Genomic DNA, 22,485 nt, shown 5'->3' with positions numbered 1-22,485 from the left:
TGTAACAATATCTTTTTTCTAACCATCTCCAAAAGTAGGGTATACACAAATTAATTTTTTTACACACTTCTTTTTTTTCGGGATAATTTTATTTTCACCAAAGAAATTTTGCGCCCAGGTTCAGAAATTTTACGCTACGCTCTTGCTCTATCTTCATATTTCTTGTTAATCATAAGCTTCTTCCCGATGCTTGAACATTGGTTTAAATTTTAAATAGTCGATGAGCGTTTCTCTAGACACGAGCGGGCGGTCCCGAACTTTCCCGTTACAGGAATAAAAAATCATTATCTGTCAAAAAGAATCGGTCATCATTTCCACGTGTTTACCAATGCACGTTAGAGAAGAACGCTGTTATTGAATCCTGAAAACATTTCAAACGCGATAGGAGGCATATAAATTAATTAAAATGCTATTTCTTTTTAAAAACAGAATCCATGTAGGGATATGAAATTAATCCAATCCCACGACTTGAACAACTTGATCTCTCTATTTAGGTTCGAGTTTTGCTCCGAAATTTTGCTCTCATTTTCAATCTTAATTTTTTCACGTTTATAGAAGATTCCAATAGATTTAATTTATTATTATATTTATTATATCTAATTTTCTTATTATATTTATTTATTTACTATATTTAATATATTTATTATTATTATTATTTTTTATTTATTTAGAAAGTGAGCTCATTTACTTTATATCACACATAAGTACTAAACGACAAACTTATGGCAAAAATTATAAATTAAATAGTTTTAAAAGAGGATAATCTGATTATTTAAAGTTTTAAAATAAATCTCAGATTAAGAATTGAGAAGAAAAATATTGATTCGGATCAACCGTCGTTGTTAAATGTGGGAAAATAATTTTCTAGAAAGCCGTCATGCATATCCATATTTTTTTCAAACATTGTCCCCGTTATTCACTTACAACGTTCGATTATTCCAATTTTAACACCTGACTTATCTCGTGAGAGAAAGAGATTTAATTCGACATGCAGATCGACATGAGCTTTGTAAAGATAAAAAGTGAAAAGAGATGGACGGCAATTACTGATATAGTTATGTGATCGATGACCGGGTTTACACAATTGACGATCGGTAGAAAATGATATACGTAATATCAAATTCGATTTTTGACGCGCGAAAGTGATCCTTGTATATTTATCCGACGATGAGAAACGCTAAAATTATATGAGACACGATTCTCGTTTGCGTATCCAATCGATTCTCGATTCAACGCGCGATGAATTGTCCCGAAATCCCAGATCGTATATATACACGTATACACGGTGTAAGCTCCCCTTAAGGGTTGTATTGATTTCTATGATGGCAGCCGGCCGGCGCCTGCACCCTCGGCGATCGGAGAAAAGGCCAGGAGTAGAACATTGCTCCGTCGTGTTTTTCTCGGCGATGAAAGAAGCGCGATGTCGCGTGTGTGAAAGCTAATTATTACAAAACGATACGTGTCGCGTTACTCTCAATTCCGCGGGTTTATCGAGGATCGCTGTCGGTCGAGATCCGTCCGCGAGTGATGTTTGACGATGGGTGACGGTGAACGTTGAACGACGTGCTACACCTGAGATTGTTCGGTCGAGACCTGCGGCGAGTTGGCGCTGTGCAGTTATGTAGATTGACCTTTTCGAATGAGAGAGTTGCGAATTAATAGGAGATTCTCGTACCGTTGCAATTGCAGCGGTTGCATCCTCGTCGACGAGGATTATCGCTTCGAAACGGAGGGTCGCGCGTGACCGACCTTCGGATCACTCGTGGATCACTCGTTGGAGAAATCAGCGGAGAGCAACGATACTCTTGGATAAAAGATCGCTGATTCGCCGGAAACCGGTTTATCAGTGTAATATATTCGCCAAGAGTTTGTTAATTTTACGTAAAAGGTATGTCGATTATCGTATGATTACACAGGATGTTTATACATATTGTGTAAAAAAAATTTCCTGCTCCCCCATGTATTTTTATTCAAAATTTCAGAGAGGCAAAGAGAATATTTTAAAGATTTTTTGGGATTTTCTAAAATAAATTTTTTTATTGTATGCATTTTTTAATGCTTTTTACTTATATGAATTTAATAGCGTATCAATCTTGTGCCTAATACAAATTGTATCATAAAAGAATTAGAGGAAAAAAAAAATTGCTTTATATCTTTGCACAAGGTTCTGGTAAAATTTTTAATTCTGCAAGAGTGATTGACGCAAATTACGGGGAGGGGTCAGATTTATATTTTAACCCTTGCGAAAGACTGTTACTGATATTCATTCAAGATAAATTATTATTCGTTCGTAACTCTGGGGAAAGCTTACACGAAATTAACGAAAACGCATGATTCTCTCGTTACATTATACAGATGCATCGCATCTCGTATGTTAATTAAATTCGCGTTCAATTTGAATGTTAATTGAATTTTGACATGAAAATTTTCACGCGGTCACTCAACCGTAATTGCATATAAAGCCTCTACGTACACACCTGTCACTTGTCACTTGTCCGCGAATGGCTCGTCGTCGTCGTCTGTAGTTTACGCTCTATCGACCAACTTGTAGCCCCTTTCATCATTTGTTCATGCGTCTTACTTTTAATATCTCGGTCATCGACTTACACGACTGCAGGCTGCAAATTTGCTTAATCGACGCATCCCCGGAATATTTAAACAAAATAGCCTCGAGTTTTAATCGCGTCATTACGCATATTATATCATATCTAAAATCGTAAACTGTGCAAGTGAAATAAAATAAAAATATAATATAACCGGTAATACAATCAATCAATAATCATGCGTAAAACGCGTATTCTACGTCGCGATGATCGACAATTTTGAACAAAGGAATTGTAAGTCGCATTCGATTGAGGCACATTCGGTAATTCGTATAAACAATTTTCTTATTTAATATGCTATTCGAGAGCGCGTGGAATTTGAACTGCCATCGTCATTTGACGACGGTTTGTCTTAATGAGATGACACGAAATATTCAAATGCGGTCAAACGCGTACTTAGTCATGTGACATGCGACAGTAGAAATCATCACAATAACTCAAGCAGTTCAGTTAGATTAAAGAGCGACTTGCGTCCATCCGTGCATAATGATCGCTATTCGACCGGTAAACTCGACGCCTCGCAAAAACGTAATTTTAAATGTGTAATTAAAGCTTTAAGAAGATAGAATTTTTTTTCTAATTTGAGGAAAAGACACTCTCATATCAAGTGCGGGCGCTTTCGTTGAAGGAATCCCTCAAAGGGGCGAATATTACGCTATTAACGTCACTGTTTTTTATATCAATCGCATTCCCCGTATCAATGCTACCTCCAAGGAAATGTTACTTTCGCTGTGTGCTTCTTCCTTGCCAGATCTACCGGACGTCGCGTCGGTGCGTGTGGCGGAGAAATCATCGCGATCGCGAGAGAAAAATATGATGATGAAGAATATATATTACGAATACGTGAAGAATGCGCGAGATTGATGCTTTTACGATCGAAGAATTTGCCATTTCTCTATATTCTCGATATCCATTTATGTCAAGTCCATAATTTTATCTTTTCTTTATGACCTCGCATAATAAATATCATTTTTTTTTATTGTAATAAAAATATCAGGGAATGAATAGATAAATTAATTTTTATTGTAAACATAAATTTTCTATAATTCTAGAAATAGTAATAATATGATGTCTAGGACATTGACAGAGTACGAAAAGTGAGATACTCAAATTAAAATACTATATAAAGATTTATATATTGAATTATATATATATATATAAAATTATGTATAATTTTTTTTTTATCTCAGTAATATTTTAACATAAGTTTTTAAATCAATAAGAATGTGCAATTTATAATGACATCGACAACGTATAAAAAATGACAATATTATATAAAGAAAAAAAACTTTCTCTATAAATTTATTTATTTTATTTAATAAATAAGTTTTATATATTTTTAGTTAAAAAAAAAAATAAACAATCTCTCGAAAAGATGATAGTTAAATCATATACTTAATATGTACTTACTTTTCTATAAACAATTTTTAATTCTATGTTAAATAATGTAAAATAATGTATAAATAACAAAATCGCCGAATTATTGGAAGCTTTAACGAAACCGAAACTTTTCGACAAACACGTTATATTCGAGTAAATATCATATTGGGTTGAGAAATAAGAAAAGTCACGCTTGTGTCAAAATGTCAGCCGCGCGACTGACATTTTGTACTTCGATCAAAGAAAGTTGCGCCGATGCAAAACGAGTCAGTCGCATCACAGGCGTATGCATCGAGTCTAGACATTGACCTCGAAAGTGAGGTGATCATGGCCAACGCGTTATAGACGTATCGAAGAAAGTGCGCCAGCCTCTAACCGGTTTGCCGTCTTACGTATATCGCTGAATCGAAACTTGACACACACGATTTTCTTCTTCAAAGGACCTTTTTCCTTGCGAAGCGATTAATCAGTCGTTGATCATGCTAATGTTACTTACAATTATACAGACAAAGACCGCGTTAAAATTTTAGACACCAAACGCCTCTGAATAATGCGATTTTTAAATTTGCGGATAGAGCTCTGGAGATTCTTTCTTTAATAGATTCCGCGGTAAATAGAAAATAGTTTAGGCATTTAAAATAAGATATAAATAAGATATTTATTATTTCAAATATAATTAATATCTTCATTATATTATATTTTATTATTATTATTATTATTATTATTATTATATTATATTTATTATTAACATATTATTACGTTTATTATATTATTTTATTTATATGTTATTATTTTATTACATTATTTACTGTATTATAATTAATTTATTGCCATTTTTTCAACTCGTGGAAAAAAGAGAATTTCTATCCAAAAGTCAATGGATTTTAAATTACGACGGTGTTTCTGCGAAGCAAAATAACATATATATCGATCATGTTATAACTTCTTCTAAACAATGGAGGGAACATATGAGCGGCCATAACATAAATTACGAACTTCTTTCTGAAAAGTCGTTTTCGTCATTAATATTCTCGATTGGCAAAAAAAAAAAAAAACGGTCGATTATATAGAGAATCCAATAAAAATCAATCGCTTTCACCCTATCAATTGTATCGATTTAATTTTGTTTCTTTTTTTTTTTTTTTTGGCCGTCTTCGCGGCTGTCGCACTGTTATCAGCGATTTGGATAATTGCATCTATTTGCCGGGCTAGAGGGTCGAAGAGAGTGAGATCCGGAGCCCGCGGATATCGCGCATATTACGGTATCTGCGGTTTACATAGAAAGCGAAACTTAATAACTTCAAATATGGCACGAATATATATGTGTATATGAAACTAGCGGTGAAACTGATCATCAGATCAATATTACCTCTCTTCAATTTCGAACGATGCATGCTTCGCGATGTTAGATTATTCATGTGTATACGTAATATTTTAATTTTCATATACAGTATTTCACTTCTCGTACTCTATGAATGTCCTGGAAAAATTGCATATCCTTTAAAAAAACGTGTGTTATTATTATTTTTAAAAATTATTATTATTTCATATAGAATAAAATTTTTTCTTTGATCAATATTGCCTTTTTTATTTTTTATATCAAAATATGTCAGATTAAAATATAAAATAACTCTAAAAGTACTTAATGAAAAAATACTTTATTATAGTGTTTTGAAAAGCTCTCGAGATAAGCTATAAGAATATGCAATAAAAAATGGGAGGTTCCATTTAAGAAAACATCGATCACATTGATTTGGTCTTGAAAAGATCACTCAAGGTCAAGTCCATATTTTCATCACGTGTCCCCCCTCTGAACCATATAACTTTTGTCTAAAACATTTTTGTCTTAAACTTATAGATTTTAAGATATTTCAGCGGATACATTAGAATGGCCTATCCTGTATATGTCTCTCTTCGATCTCGAACGGTATGTGTTTTGCGATGTGAGAGTATCCATAGATTCAATTTCCATATTTCTTATTTCACTCTTCATGTGCTGTTGTAGAAATTGCACGCTCTTTACAACTTAATAAACGTATATTATTAATATCTCTAAAATTGGAAAAAATTTATATATGGAAATTTATATATACTGTATATATGATATTATTAATACTTAAATAAGCATTATATGATCTTGAAACGACATATTCGTATACATATCAATCTTCATTTTATAAAATATCGAAGATAGAAAGTGTTGAGACATCTCGATGCATTATATACTTTAGGAATTATATTGTATTTTAAAGAGATTACTCTAGACTCTTGTCTTAGAGCCAATAATTACGATAAAGATACAATCCTCGCTATTTGATACAGGAGAAAGGAAATGCAAGCACTCTCTATCAAACAACTTTTCCCTTCGTTTCAACCAGACATTAACTGCTTACCGTAAGAACACACTATTTGAAAGCAGTTTCACTCATTATGATCGTAGTGATCGAATTTCTTGTATCATGGACGATATTAAATTTGCGCGGGTAAAAATTTGATAATTCGGATAATTATTTTTATTTCAAAAAATTTCTTCGAATAGGAATAAATCGAAAAAATAAACACGTAGTATAATCGTGGGTTTGAAAATTTGTTACATGTAATTTTACATTTATATTTGTCTCTTGTAATTTTTAAATCAATTCTAAAGAAAGTAAAATTTCGAAAAAGTGCTCTCTTGTAAAGCAAGATAATATATATCGATTATTTCCAGTCTTTCTTAAACGTATTGAAGTTTGAACGATGCCTGCTTTGTCTATTAGACACTTTTATGACGTCTTCGAGTCACACATTGCTTAAGTTGCAGCTGTTTATGATCATTTCTCAATAGTAAATATTGAGTAGATCTATAATCGGTTTTACCAATGTTGACTAACATTAATCGTTTTTTCAATTTTTTTTTTCTTGTAGATCACACAGTATCAGCTATTTTACAAATGCTAAAAAAATATTTAATTGAATTGTGTATATGATAAACTATTATACATTTTTTTCTCCGTCTATACACAATGCAATATCTATTGAAAATGCAAAATATAATTCTGATCGTAACGTAAGATTTCATCGCATATTTTTTCGAAATTCATGCATTACATTTTATCTGCAGGAAATTACGTGATTTGAATTACAACAAGGATTTGAATCTTACAAGTCTAAGGTATATTGACATTTAATGTGTGATGAGTTCTCAGAAGATATACAAAGGCCGACAAATATTTAAAAAGACACCAAATATTATTTCTTTTAAATTTGTCTTTAAGCAACGTTTCATACACTTCCGTGCCAAAGCCGAAGTGTGTCAGTTATCATTTTCCCGGAAAATATATGACATTAAAATCTCTATGATGTATTCGTCGAGTTTATTTTGTTTCGCTGCGTATATACAAGGTAAATCAACACGTAAGCGATAAAACGTGAGCGGTAAGCAATTCGATCGAATTACGATCAAATGTTCTCATAAATTGATTGGAATCGATTGTTTTTTATTACAACATTTTGATTGCAAGCGTGTGTTTTTCTATAAGACTTTAACATATATATCAGTGCTTAATTATTGATAAAAATAATAAATAATTCAGAGTTTCTTGGTTTCATATTTTTCTCTCCGTTATCATTGAATTTTTCTTTTCACATATAAAATGTGTCACATAAGAAAAATATATGACGCTAATATTATTTATGTATTTGAATCATTTATAGACTGCTAAAAATTCAATTATTCAGTACTCATTGTCAATTACGTCTTCCCGAACGCTACAGAAATTTTTTACTTTTTTTTTTCTATCGCACGGCCAATAAAATGAACGCATTTTCACACACACAATCGCGTCTCGTGGGTGCTCATTATCATAATGAGCTTTGAAATTGTATCGCGTTACTCGCGATAATTGCTGGAAGTGGCAGGGACGCACTGAGGTAAATGATTCTAATCTCTCGTTTTTCTAATCGCTATTATTCACCCAGCTATATAAGGTAGAGAGCGCGTGTAAAGATTATTGCCGCGATCAATCATGCAAAGCGACAAATGAGGTCGTGCGACATATGGCATTCTGCGTTTTTTTCAGCTTAAAAGAGATGTTCTGCTTGTTATTCATGAAGACGCGACACGTTCGTCTAGTAAGATGATTTGGAGAAAAGTCGCGGCTCGTGAGGTGTGAAGGAGCGCTTCGCGTATAATATGTCCTAAGTGGAGATCCTCTGGACATGTAAAATGAAAAAAAAAAAAAAACGCAAACTCTGCGCATAACTCTCTCGAAAAACAGTTTTATACCTCGGCAATTTCTTCGTCGAGCAAAAAATAGGTAATTTTGTTTCTATCACACATAATATTATTATGGTAATAAGAGTAATTAACGGAAATAAAAATCAGGGTAATAATGTATCATTAAGTCAATAATAAAGAAATAATCGATATTACTTTTGTATAAATAAGTAGGTCGTTGCTTGTTAAATACATCGCCATCGAATGATTTAAGATTCTTATAAATGGTTTCCCGTTACCTTTTCAAATGCGTGTATTAGACTTGGATCTTCCTCTTCTCCAGTCCTCTCCCTCCCCCTCCCCCCCTCCCTATACATAAGCGATAGTGTTAGTTTCTATTTCTATGACTAAATGTTTGCCGTGATAATGTTGATGCTTACAAATTTTCGCGGACAAAGAAGGTATACTAAGCAAATGATACGATGTGTTATCGATAACAATATTAAAATATGGTACAAAACTTCTCGTTATCGTGACGACATTGTCTGGTATTCGACGGCCAAGGTGTGACACTTTTAAACTTATGAAATGCTTGGTCGAAAAAAAAAAACGGACTCTTTCGCTTTAGAAGCGTCGAAAATTTTATTGAAGCAAAAATACCGTATCACTGTAAATTGTGTTTGATATCCTGTCTTAGTGCTCTATAGATTAATCTTCAACTTCCCTATACAAACTATATGATAAATATTTAAAAATATTTTACGTTCTTTTGAACAAAGATATGTTTTTTTCATTTCATAGATAATTAGATCTTCCAGAGATTTATTACGTAATTAAAAGTACTCATTATATTTATATACATGTATATAAATATAATGAGTATTATATTAATACTAATTAATACATATATAAATATAATGAGTATTATATTAATATTAATTAATAGAATTTTTTATGTAATATGAGAAAAAGACTTTATGATGTATTTTATTTTATTAAACGCAAATGTGGCATGCGAGGAAAACTTGCCTCATTTTATACTGTAAAAAAAAAAATGACGTCTGATTTATCTTGTTGACGTCATCCGCGGAGATTCACTTTATAAATTAGCGACTGTAAAATTACGATAATGAAAAAGTAAAAGACGATTTTCTAGGCGTTGTGCTTTCGTTTAATTATGTCATTACCTTATCAAAAGATGATAATAAGAACATCTCTTACAAAAGAGTGCCCTTTGCAAACTTGTTTTACTCCGCAAGGATCCGGTCAATCCGATTGGCGAAGAGCCAATCAAAAAATGCTCAAATGAAAGTTCGCTTCGGGGGGTAAATTAGCCAGATTTCTTTCACAAGCGTATATATATATATGTACACTTTCTGTTTTGTATTGCGCATTTAATATTTAGGTGTTAATATGTTAAAGAAAGAGAACAGTATTTTACATAGAATAGTTTGAAATCAAAATTGATTTAGTGCTTTTTTATTCAACATTTATAAAATATATATAATATCCTTTTGTGTTTTCAACATCTACCTATATAGCCTTTAGTAGTCTCTTGCAAAATAAATTTTCATTATCTAAAAGATAAAAATTAAAAAATAAATATATGTATATATATATATATATATCTTTTTTATGACATACATTATAAAATATTAATAAATTAACAAAATAAATAAGAGAATAAATAATAATACACAAACATTAAAATTTAAGAGAGATACAATAAATTTTTTCTAATTTCTTAATTGTTACTCATTGCGTGCTTGTTATCCATAAATACTACATTTATTTAACGGATAAATGTATTTTAATCAAGTATTTGAATCTATACATTTTTAAATTAATCAATTACAGAGATTCTCATTGACGTTAATCATAAATATCGTTTGCTTTTTCTCTCAATAACACGGTTCCAGATAATTCTCTCGTTGTCATCTTTGGTTCGTTTTTAGCTCGGGCTTAACGAAAAGGGCAATTCAATACCTGTTTGACTTGATGCGATGATACCATGTTGTCGGTACCCAGTAACCCAGCTTCCAATGTGTCTCATCTGCCGAAGCTGTTCCGGACTCCCATCGGCCCACTAACGTAAGCGGCCGAGATATTACACGTACAACGGGTTTCGTTTTGCACCTTTTTTTTTCACCGGTTCGCGAGGCACGTGAATCGCCGACCGGCTTCAAGCTCACAATATGGGGATATTCAGAGATTGGGACACTGATTTCTCGATTTTGAATCCTGTTATTAAAACATTAAACATCCTGACGCGTCGCGCGTATAAATTAATAACGTAGCGGATAACTATTTTATCCAAAGTATTAAAATATATTATCTATATAAACAAAGCTTTTTTTTTTTAATTCATTTAAAATATTGATTTGTGTTAAATTTCAGCAAAAGGGTGATATAACAATTGCTCTTTTATATTATATCTGAGAATTTGTTTATTGTCATTAAAAAGTTTCTTGGCTGTTTTTTTTTTATTTCAAAAGACACATGAGTGATTTTTTGATATTACAGCAAGAGTTGAAAACAATAAATATTTAAAACGTTTTCGCACATTTATGACATTGGATATGTGACACACATATTGCTAACTTGGCATATTAGTTATGCAATCAAGCTGCAATCAAAGATGCAATCAAAGTATGCGAAATGTAAGTACAATTTGATCGGCTAAAATTTAATTTTATATAAAATGTCAGCAAATATCATTGACTTTGTCTGAATAAATCTGCTTGCTAAAGTCACGCAGTAACTTTATTTAAAGAATTCGCGCGCACACACGCACACACATTCAAATCAAGAGAAATACTGAAGAATGTAATGGAAAATAACCGTATAGTTATTTTATTTTATAAATGCGTGATAATCGTTTACGGGGGAAATCCGCTTAATGGAAATCAAATGTATAAATGCCAGAGCAGAAAATAAAGTCAACATTGTGTATCAAATATAAAACTCTATTACCCTTTCCGTTCTTCATGCCGAGTTAAAATATACATGCCGAGTTAAAATATACATTTCCTACTATTTTTAGATACATTAATAGATTCTAAAGAATTTCGATTAATTTATAAAAAAATTGAATTTCTACTTTGTACTTTAAATAAGCAATAAAAAACGAACAGTTTCTTTATTCAGATATTTAAAAAAAGAAGCTTTCGACAAAACTATAGATTAAACAATTTCAAGAGAAAGTAATTTGACTGCTTGAAGTATCAAAATAGACGTTACATTAAAAATTGAGATCAGAAATAGGAGAAAAATTTGGGAATGGACATGTACACGAAAATCTTGATAGGTAATAATTTTATTTTCCACAAATCTTTTTTCGAAGCTCGATTGGCTGACATAAATCGATTATCGGAGACAGAGAACAGATCTGGCTATCTTTTTTTTTTTAATTTTTTTACGAGATTGTTTTTACTATAAATGTCGGTGTGAAATCTATATGAATTGGTATAGACACGTACGAGCCCCGGTCTATTTAAGTACATAATTATATAAAAATTGTGATTAGGTGAAAGGTAAAACAGAGCCGATAAACGCGCCTCGCTTCGCGTGGACTAAGTTATTTGGATTTTGGAACCGTGCTACACACAGTCGTCGAGCGGTCCATTGACCTGTTTCGATTCATTGAATTATCGTTGACTTGGTTTTATCTTTTCCACTTTGCTTTCTCTACAATCGCCGTTTTTCTTCTCACACGATTGCTAAAATCATTAAAAAAAAAAAAAAAAAAAATTAGAGAAAAACTATTTTTCTTACTCTAAAAAAGTTAGACTCTTTGTCATCAAGTTTTGCATACATTTTATAGCATGTATTTTATATTGCATATAGAGTAGTCTACCTAAAATACAGAGAACTCTTTGAAATAAATAGAGATTAAAACTAGAAGATATTTTATAGAAGAAAAAAACTTTATGAGATAGATTATCTCTCTTCACATTTATTATATTATAAAATAAATATATATACGTGTTCTATATTTTTATGTATTCTTAGATTGCATGATATAGAGATTTGAGATTTGAGATTTTTTTCTTTTTATATAAATATATTATATCTAATTTATATTCATATTACATTATTTCCTAAATTTAATGCATAATCATTACGTGCATAATCATACGTTTGATCTTCTATAGTATTGTTCCTTTACTTGATATATTTATGCTGTGACATTGAGATCAATTAAGCGTATAAAATTAACTCTTTGGGTCATAGAGCCCGTAATTTTCATACGATAATTTTAAGCAGTTTTTTTGTTTTTACATATGTCGTGATTCGGCGCATTCTGTGGACTCAATAATCGAGTATCGTCTTATCAACACTCAACATTGATTCGTTGATTTTAAAAATTTGTTGATTTTAAAAACCGATTACGTTCGATTGCTATCCAACTGTTGAGTCCGTTAAATGCGCCCATTGTTTTACTTAACATATTTGATATCTTCATATTTCTAAGATATATATATATATATATATGTTTAAAACATGCGTACATGCATCGATTTTACGTATCGTTTGAGAAACCTGCTAAATTAATATTCTACAGTTAACGAAAGGGAATCTTTGTACTCGTTGCGGTTGTTCGTCCTTGCCCGGACGATGCTCCAGGGCCCACTTTTCTGACACGAGGATCCTGAACCGCAAAAACGCTATGAGAAGACGTAGCGGACTCTCGCGACTCTCGCTTGGAAAACGAGGCTACATCGGCGACTCAGCGTGTAGCAAGTGGTATCTATACATATATGGTGGGATGGTCCGGAACGAGATGGATTATCCTGACACATTTTCATTCGCGAGGAATACTTCCGACGTTGTACACACACCCGTTCCCCGTATCTAACATATAAATCGCCAAATTTCGCGTATCAGCGATCGGTTGTGCGCGACATAATTGCAAAAAATAAAAATTTCTAATTACGAAATTATATTTTAAGAAGATTGTTACGAGGACAACTTGATTGTGTTAAATCAACATGCTTATTTTGACAAACAACAAACATTGGTGAGACGAACCGATATTATTTAAAATCATGAATTTTTGTTACTCTAATTTCTTTTTTTTTTTTTTTACTCTGATTGAATTATGTTTTTATTGTTTAACAATGTTTGGACGTATTAAATCGTAATGTTCGTTAAAGCGCAATTTTCGCGCAGCATGTCCGCTACGTAAGTCTTCTCGTAGCGTTTTTGCGGTTCAGGATCCTCGTGTCAGAAAACGTTTTAACTTTGCAACGCAATCTTGTTTTTAGCGATGAAGATAGCATAAATACAGTAAAGCTTCCTCGAATTGTATAGGAATATATGAAATCACACACAAGATAAATATAAAAATTCAGTAAAACAACGGCGTTGGAAAGGTGAGAATTAGAATGTCTGTTCAGCCTACCCTGACATTTTACCTCTTACTTATCTTCCACTAATATTTCGAGAAGCCTAATCCAATTTTACGTACATAAAATTGGACGTTTCAATCTCACACGATTGAAGCTTATCAATCCGCGAGCGGAAGTAGAAATCGCAGAGCCAAAGGCAGCGCGTGAATACCTGTTGTCTCCGCTCGCGGGTTCGTTTCCGCGCGAAGAGGGGCCAGACAGTGATGGCCAGAGGGTGGGATACGCCACGATCGCGGGGATCCTCGCCTTGACCGATCTTGGTCGATCTATCCCCACGATTGATACCCACCACGTGATCGTAGTTTTGGCCTCGTTTACGTCGCGGGCGCGAATACCACCTCCGACGTGTCGGACGACCCACCACCAGAACCTTTCGGTGACGCGGATGGCACCAAAGTTATAAAGTAGACCAGCTAAGCTGGTAAACGGCGCTGCCACTTTGTCGAGCGACCACGACGTGCCACGGTTCCTTCGGCTTTCGTGAAAGGAGAGGAGGATAAGCACTTTTCGGCGAACACCTCGCGCGGTGTCGTCCTCTGAAGCGCACGGTCGTCGTGCCATGTTATTTTAACGTAAAAGTCGCGGGTGCGGTTAATCATCGATATTCCTGGAACGATATCCCGGAACGCCAATTTCGCTCCCGTTGTAGAAGAACAGGGATCCGAACACTTGTCTTTAAGGTATTCCTAACTAAAGAACCATACATATCATAGGTAAGATAGTCTCTTCTGATCTTCGAGAAAAAATCCCAAGTCTAAGTGACTGTTTGATAGAATTGGCAACTTTGCGATACGGCAAGAATCTCTTCTTCATCGAGTTTCTAAAGGCGTTTTTTATCAGTATAGCGAATATCACAAATACTTTAATATTGGCATAAATTGTTATCTTGTACCACGTAATAGTGCAATTTTAAAGTAATTATAAATACAATTATAAAAAAAATATTTAATTTGTTTAAAAAATATATTAAAATGTATGCAAAGAAAAGGTACTCTTAACTAAAGAACCATGCATATCATAGGTAAGATAGTCTCTTCTGATCTTCGAGAAAAAAATCCCAAGTCTAAGTGACTCTTTGATAGAATTGGCAACTTTGCGATACGGCAAGAATCTCTTCTTCATCGAGTTTCTAAAGGCGTTTTTTATCAGTATAGCGAATATCACAAATACTTTAATATTGGCATAAATTGTTATCTTGCACCACGTAATAGTGCAATTTTAAAGTAATTATAAATACAATTATAAAAAAAATATTTAATATGTTTAAAAAATATATTAAAATGTATGCAAAAAGAAAAAAATTTGAACAAGGATTTCTGCGCTTGAAGTATTAATTATTAATGGAATATTTATAATATAATTGGAAATAATGAAAACAAGATTTTTTTTTTTTTTAAATTTCTGTCATAAAATTGTCCATTACATCACGCGATATAGCGATTTTCGGGTAAGGTGATTTTTCTACCTATAAGAGATTCAACAGAAATATTCAGCGCGATTAAAGCTTCTCCGTCGCCGAAGATCGAGAAACGGAATCGTGCGTGTGCACAGAAAAAAAATGCTGTTGCTTGTACAACTATCTGATATTCATCAGATAATTGTTTTAATAATACAGATGTTTGGTCCAACAAAAATATCATTGAATGAACTATATATATTCGTGGCAGTCCGTGACGTCGACTTTAATTGAAGCAACAGCATTTTTTTTCTTGTGTGACGATAAAAAAAGAAAATAGATTTTGATGACGGCTAATGACCTACTTATAATTCAAGGTACAATATCGCGGTACGCCATTTGGAAATGCGCGATTGTCAGCGAAATTCACTTGTTGATTCGTGAAAATTTCAGATAAGCATGCATTGATACAGGATATTTAAATTTCGCTTAGCGAATGCGATCACATAATTATGCAAACGATTGAAAGCAAATATGTCAGTATAACTATATCGGAAAATATATATCTATGTTTGAGATATATTTCTTATAATATCAAGTTTGCGTAGCTAAAAGCTCAAGCTTATTATTGTACACGTTATTTTTGCAATATATAAAAAATATATTAAAACGTGTATACCAAAAACAAAAATTTAGCAAGAATTTTTGCACTTGAAATATTAATTAGTAATGTAATATCTGTAATCTCTCTCTCTCTCTCTCTTTCCCTTTCTCTCTCTTTCTTTCTTCTCTCTCTCCCTCTCTTTCTTTCTAAAAAGAGATTAAAAGAAAAAGTCTTTTTACAAGCTTGTTACAATTTGAATTTTTTTGCTTGTGAATTTTACGTAATTATATTATCTTAATTCCTGTCGTATTTTATTATCGTGCGCATGCTTCGCGGCGCGATCGCTTTCATTACGTGCGGGACGCAACTTAATTAAAAGCAGAATGCATTTTAAAATTCATAGATTTCTCTCATTTGCGCTTCTCTCTGTCCATATCGTGTCGTAACGAAAGCGTAGTTCGTTTTTACACTGTCACGTATCATATGGTGCTCAATGGCCGTATTAGATTTTAAAGTTGACATTAATCATAATTTACACTTAAACCGATCATATGAAATGATTAATCACGTTTTTTCGCTGCGTACGACGCGAGCTTATTTTTATACAATGCTAATTGCTTCCGTCTGAGAGAATTAAATGTCAATGTGATGATTTCTTTGTTTGAAATATATATATATATATATATATATATATATATATATATATATATATATGTAGCTTATTTATATATTGTTAATATAATTTGCTGAATCAATTCGCGATAATGAGCGACATGACAAGCATGAATTATTAACGATTTAAACATCTGGAATTTTAATAAAAATTTATTTTTCCTCTTATTCGACTTTAACAAACTTTTATATATATATTTTTTTTCTAACCACCTGTTATCCAAGAGAATTTTGAAAGTTTGTGCGTGATCTTAATTATTATTATTTATTCTTCTTCTTGTGAATATAGTAGCTGGCTTAATTTTTAAAAAGAAAGAGATATGTATATATACATACATATATAAAGGAATACGTATAATCAAATTTTGAATGTAAAGAAAATATAATTTTTTAAAATAATTAACATTAATAATTAATAACTAATGTTAGATAATTAAAATTGATAAATAAAGGGGTGGGTTAAGTTGTATAGGTAAAATTTTCTATTTATTGCTTTAATATTAAAACATTTTAATGTTTGATTTGATCCTAGAACCAAACTTGTTCGATTTTCTTTCAAAAAAAAATTTCGATTTGAAACGCATATCACAATATACGTGTACGTAGACGATTATATAATATGTGATGTATTTGCTGACTGTGTGATATTATTATGATTATTGCTTAATGCATGATAGAATATATGTTATAACAATCTGTTTATTACATATGCCATCAAATCTGAAGTCTTAAAATTCCAGATATTTCTGTGTGATATATTTTTGTGAAATATTTCATTTCTCTTTGAAACGATAGATCCCCATCTTTGCAATTGCAAAAGAATAAGATTTTGCGTGTACGAATCGCGACATGAATCTTCGTTGACATAATAACTCGCGCTTGTGCCGAAAGTTCAATACGCGAATTCGCTCCCTCAATGAAAGTAACTTTCCTCGAAAGATATGTGTGTGTGTTGGTTGATGGATGATCGATTTGACAACAAGTCGCTTAAAGAAGAGAAATGTTCATCGGGACATGTTTATAGCGAGTTAGGGAGATAGTGGTAATAGTTTTCTTCGGAGCGTGAAAGTTATGTTCTACTATGCGAACGGCGCAGTGAACGACCGGATAATGTGCATCGAGGAAATTGCTATTAAGGATTAATTACGCGCTAATAGACGCATATACGTATCGCAAGTTCCCTTCAATCGATCGATATTAATACGATACGAATATGTCACTGTCAAGTGTCTTATAATATCTTATGTTAAATATTTTATTCACACACCCGGAAAGAAAAAAAATTCATATATAATTAAATATAAATATATATATATATATATATATATATATATATATATATATATATATAATTATATATAAAATATACTCATATATATGTTTTTATTTTCTTGTATAAATTCTGTCAATATATATAGAAAAAATAAGAAGAATAATTGAAAAATAATTAAATGATTAAAATTAATATTTATTTATTATACTCGTATTTAAAATGCCAATTATTCTCCCTCTCTCTCTCTCTCTCTCTCTTTCTCTTTACGAGACGCACGTATTTCGTGAGCGCTCAATGTCGCTGATTTCGCTATGTCAATTAAGATTTACCTTGTTGTAAATTTGTATAAAGTACTTGGCGCCGTAAAACTAGTGGTTTCGCCGATGAGCGAATGACGGTCTTGCTCCGATACCTTGCGCCTAAGCTTAAAGACGCGGTATTCGGTCAAGGTGGTACTGAAAAATGAGATATACGACAATAGAAAGCGGTTATTCTATTAAAATTATTATTGGCCGCTGTGAACCTGCGGGGCGACCTGTCGCTTCTCGACACAGTGTACGATTAAAGCCGAGAATGTGACCCGACACGGCAATTATCCCCCATGTGTAAGCCGTAAATGCAAGTTCATTCAAGACGGTTACGGGGATTCGAGGGTGACGACAAATCCTTTCCGTGTTGCAGGCGATGGCGAGCTTCATTAATTCGACAGCACAACTCATTAGCGATGCATACGACTACTACCTCTGGACCCTGTCCCTCGCAGGTAATTTTACAGAAATTGCTTTTTACGCCATTTGAATTGTAATATTCGTTTTTGTCTCTTTCCGCAACATTGTGCCGTATGTAGGTGTATTTAATTAATTACATGATTTTTTGATAAATTCATAAAAATTAAAAAAGCTAATTTTTGATTATATATTATTGACACACTTATGTGTGTATTAATATATTTATATTATATATATATATATATTTAATTATATTATATAAATCATATCTGTAGTCTAATTTTATAAAGATTCTAAATGTAGAGATATTAGCTAAAAAAAAAAAAAAAAAAAAAATTATTATATAAAAAATTAGGTCATATAAATATATATTATATAAAATTTTTTTCTACTAGATATTGTTATGTTATAAATAAATATTTAAAGAATACATAGTTATATATTTTAAATAAATATAAAAAAATGTCACAAAATCTTTATTATAATTTGCTTTACAGACGAGAGGACGAGAGGTTGGTTATTGGTTGATTCGCCGCAACCAACATTAATATACACGCTGTTATACCTCCTCATTGTTTGGGCGGGTCCTAAGGTCATGAAGAAGCGGAAAGCTTTTAAATTAACATGGGCGCTGGTGCCCTACAACCTCGCCATGGCCTGTCTCAATGCTTATATTGCCATTCAAGTGAGTATACCATTTCCTGCCTCGGGTAATGAGAAAATATCGCGGATCGTTTCATTTATTCCCATGTATCTCCGCTTTCACTTGGCGGAAAGTGCGCTTCCGTCTCTTCATCAATATCTCTTTGTTATTTGCAGTTATTCGTAGGATCGACGAGATTACGATACAGTTATGTGTGTCAGCCAATAAGGCACATTACGCGCCCTGATGAACTTCAGGTAAGAGAAATTTCGGTGAAACAGAAAAAGAAAAATTTCCTGTTTACATTTCAAGCTAGCTTGAACAATTTTTTATTTAAAAGTCTCGTTCTTTCCTTTTTTTATTAAAATAAATAACGATAGAAAAACTTTAAAAACATGTGAGATCGCGAGAAGAAGCCATTAAAAAAATACTGAAATATTGATATAATTTCTATATTCAGATTGCTCACGCGGTTTGGTGGTACTACTTTAGCAAGCTTCTTGAATTCTGCGATACGTTCTTTTTCATCTTGCGAAAGAAGGATAATCAGTTGAGCTTCCTTCACGTTTATCATCACTCCACCATGTTCTCGTTGTGGTGGATCGGTATCAAATGGGTACCAAGCGGATCTAGTAAGTATTTGGCATATTTTTCTCTCCATTAATATTAATTTATTATAATAGTTGGATAATTTTTTGGTCGGTGACCTACTAAAAGTTGTCTAACAAACGTCGACCAGAATAATAATTATCAACGAGTAATGATGACTTGCATGACTTTTTTTTTTTTTTTTTAATTTAGTTATATGATATTAGAATTTAAAAAGGTCGCTTTGTTTACGCGTAATAGAAGAGAGTCAGTCGATCATGTTCCTCTTATCATTCACGCGTGTCTTCAGCTTTTCTGCCAGCGATGGTAAACAGCTTCATCCACGTGCTGATGTACTCGTACTACGGGCTTGCCGCGTTAGGCCCCTCAGTTGCCAAATACCTCTGGTGGAAGAAGTACTTGACAATCCTCCAGCTAATCCAGTTTACGACCGCTTTAATTCTGGGCATCAACGGCATTCGATCGGGATGTGACTTTCCTCTTTGGATGCAGTACGCACTCGTCGTCTACATGCTCTCCTTCATCGTTCTGTTTGGGAACTTCTATGCCAAAGTTTACATCGCAAAGGTCAGTCTTTGATGGACTTCGGACGTAACTGATGCGCACGAATCATTATCGATTCATGATATTTGTTTGCAGGGTAAACAAGCGTACGCGGAGAAGCGGCTGGAGAGGATAAAAGCCGCCAAGGGGAAATCTATGAACATGCAACTAACTGTTGACGCAATATTCAGCAACGGAACAATCGCGAATGGACACGCGAACGGTTATACGAACGGGGTGACCAAGAGGAAGGCCCAGTGAACCTCCTTTTGAGAATCTCTCGAGAATCCGACGATACATGATGCTCGGGACACGCAATAAGAGAAAATATAGTCACGGACGTTAGTAATCTGCTAGTAGTCGGCGAGGATCAGTATCAACGGTAGTTTATAAAGTAAGAAAAAAAAGAAGGAAACAAAAAAAAATAAGTGGAAAAGAAAAACGGGGTTTCTATTTTGTGTTCGCGAGCCAACGTGATTCCAAAGTTATCGACACGCGATTTCTCCTTCATCTTATTGTCAGCTCAATCAACTGTACATTCGCGACACAACGCTGATTTCTCAGCATGATTGTATATATTAAAGAATACATACATGCCGGAGGCGCACTAGAACTGAGTACGTAGTGATTAGCGCGATAGGTCTTATATACATATTGAGGGGAGGCCTGAAACGCGATAGGGTAAATATCAAAATACGGTCAAAAGAAAATTAATCTTCTTTTAAAAGCCAGAGTAAACAAGCTTAAGAAATCTTTCTCTACAACTAAGATTATTTGAAACAAATAGTAACGGGAAGAAAGATAAGAAATAGATAAACAGATCGGAGGAAGGTGTAATTATCTGTGGATGGGCAGATGAAAAAAAAAAAAAAATTATTAACGGCAAAAGAACTTTTAATGAAAGGGTGTCTCTTTCTTTCTCGTTTTGTTCGTCGCGGGAAGAAAAATTCAAGTCGCATCTATTGTAAGAGAACAAAAGAGGCTCTACTCGAAAGTTAACGCGCTCGATTTTCTGATACGTTTGCAATGAAATGTATGCGAAATATTGAGCGTATGCTGATTCAATTAAATTTCGCGAGCGACATCACGAACGAGTCTTGTATGCATAAATGTTTAAGAAACTTTAACAATAAAAACGCGCGCCTATAACGTAATTAATTTTCAACTGATTGTGAGAGATGCACGAAAGTTCGACCGTTTTTATTAAACAATTAAACACATTTGGATAAACGATAAATTTCTTATTCGTTTCTAAATGATGTATATTTTTAAACAAAAACAATGTATCCATCGGTTAGACGCAGATTTTTATACGGACATTTTTCTACAACGAGTCATCCAGGTGTGTACATATGCAAATGACGCGTTTTTGTCGCAGCGAGAATTACGATAGCAGCATGAAAATTGTACAATGGAAGAGAAACAGAAAGAAAATTTTGCAGAAAGCAAGCAGAGAAAATGTTCATATCATGACGTGTTTTCTCTCATCCACAGTGCGATTCATATTTTTATCCCAAGAATTTACAGATATAGGAACTCTTAGCCCTTGTATGGTATAAGTTACAAGATAATCATTTCGCGACGATAGTTCATTATTATTTGCGAATTGTGTGTTTCCTTTTAATATACATATTCCTCTCAATCTCTTTTAGATAATTATATTATTGTTAATATATTTTATCTCGTTATTACACTCACATAATGTAATTGATGATGCAATTGTTATAAAAATGGCATTGCTGCGCAATGCTTAAACGGAAAAAAATGCATTACGTTAATGATTTACAATTCACGTTTATTTACGACCTTTCTATATAAAATTTTCCATTAATTAATATCTAACTTTTAATCATTAAATATTATGTAATCATTTTTCTTTGTATTTCTGATTGAATGAAATAATTTCTTTACATATATACAATTATATTTATTGTACACATAATATACAATACAATATATATAAAAAAGATGAAACTTCCGCTAATTTAAAAAGCGAGCAGTATATCGTACTGGAATTAGTAAAATCGCGTTAGACAATGGCAAGTAAATGCAATTAGCTCTTTATGACATAATCTTTTATGACATAATGATATAGTATAGTTATACTAAAAAAGCGTTGAGAAAATAATTAGACATTTTTCGATATACGAATGAAATGAAATACATGTTTAATTCTATCGATCGTTTTTTTTCTTATTTATTAATCCAATGTTATTTTACACGACATTTATAAAATTTTATTTTATAATAATTTACGTGTAGAAATAATTCACACGGGAAATACCATGTACAGATGACTTCACATTCGGTCACAATATACCATAAATATATTTGCATGGTAAAACTGCATAAAACGTATCATACCTTCGATTTAATTGCTACTTAAATATGTTGTAGGGAAGGTTTTTCTGAGTAATTCCTTGTA

The 22,485-nt window shown here is 32.7% G+C and overlaps 1 protein-coding gene across 3 annotated transcripts; it reads left to right on the top strand.

Moving 5' to 3' along the window:
• The first annotated feature begins 1,341 nt into the window (after window positions 1–1,341).
• On the top strand, window positions 1,342–21,786 carry LOC138938265 (very long chain fatty acid elongase 4). 3 transcript variants are annotated; one of them, XM_070305116.1, is made up of 7 exons: window positions 1,342–1,888; window positions 18,219–18,300; window positions 18,763–18,950; window positions 19,085–19,165; window positions 19,369–19,540; window positions 19,807–20,084; window positions 20,157–21,786. In XM_070305116.1, the coding sequence occupies exons 2-7, from the start codon at window positions 18,222–18,224 to the stop codon at window positions 20,319–20,321; spliced, it is 963 nt and encodes a 320-aa protein (XP_070161217.1). In that variant the 5' UTR covers window positions 1,342–1,888; window positions 18,219–18,221; the 3' UTR covers window positions 20,322–21,786. The 3 variants fall into 3 exon arrangements, with proteins under 3 accessions (XP_070161217.1, XP_070161219.1, XP_070161218.1); XM_070305118.1 differs by lacking the exon at window positions 1,342–1,888 and adding an exon at window positions 10,155–10,272; XM_070305117.1 differs by lacking the exon at window positions 1,342–1,888 and adding an exon at window positions 13,868–14,272.
• Window positions 21,787–22,485: the final 699 nt, after the last annotated feature.

The sequence above is a fragment of the Polyergus mexicanus genome, unplaced genomic scaffold (assembly GCF_030449975.1).
Source record: "Polyergus mexicanus isolate NDT 795.1 unplaced genomic scaffold, iyPolMexi1.0 SCAF_12, whole genome shotgun sequence".
NCBI lineage: Eukaryota > Metazoa > Arthropoda > Insecta > Hymenoptera > Formicidae > Polyergus > Polyergus mexicanus.
Note: the sequence above shows the minus strand (reverse complement) of the source record. Positions and strands in the feature narration are given on the sequence as shown.

Bases quoted from the DNA above. Each gene is read 5' to 3' on its own strand.
- LOC138938265 (XM_070305116.1), top strand. From the start codon at position 18,222: ATGGCGAGCTTCATTAATTCGACAGCACAACTCATTAGCGATGCATAC. The intron at 18,951-19,084 runs GTGAGTATACCA...TGTTATTTGCAG, and splicing joins ATGCTTATATTGCCATTCAA to TTATTCGTAGGATCGACGAG. The intron at 20,085-20,156 runs GTCAGTCTTTGA...ATTTGTTTGCAG, and splicing joins CCAAAGTTTACATCGCAAAG to GGTAAACAAGCGTACGCGGA.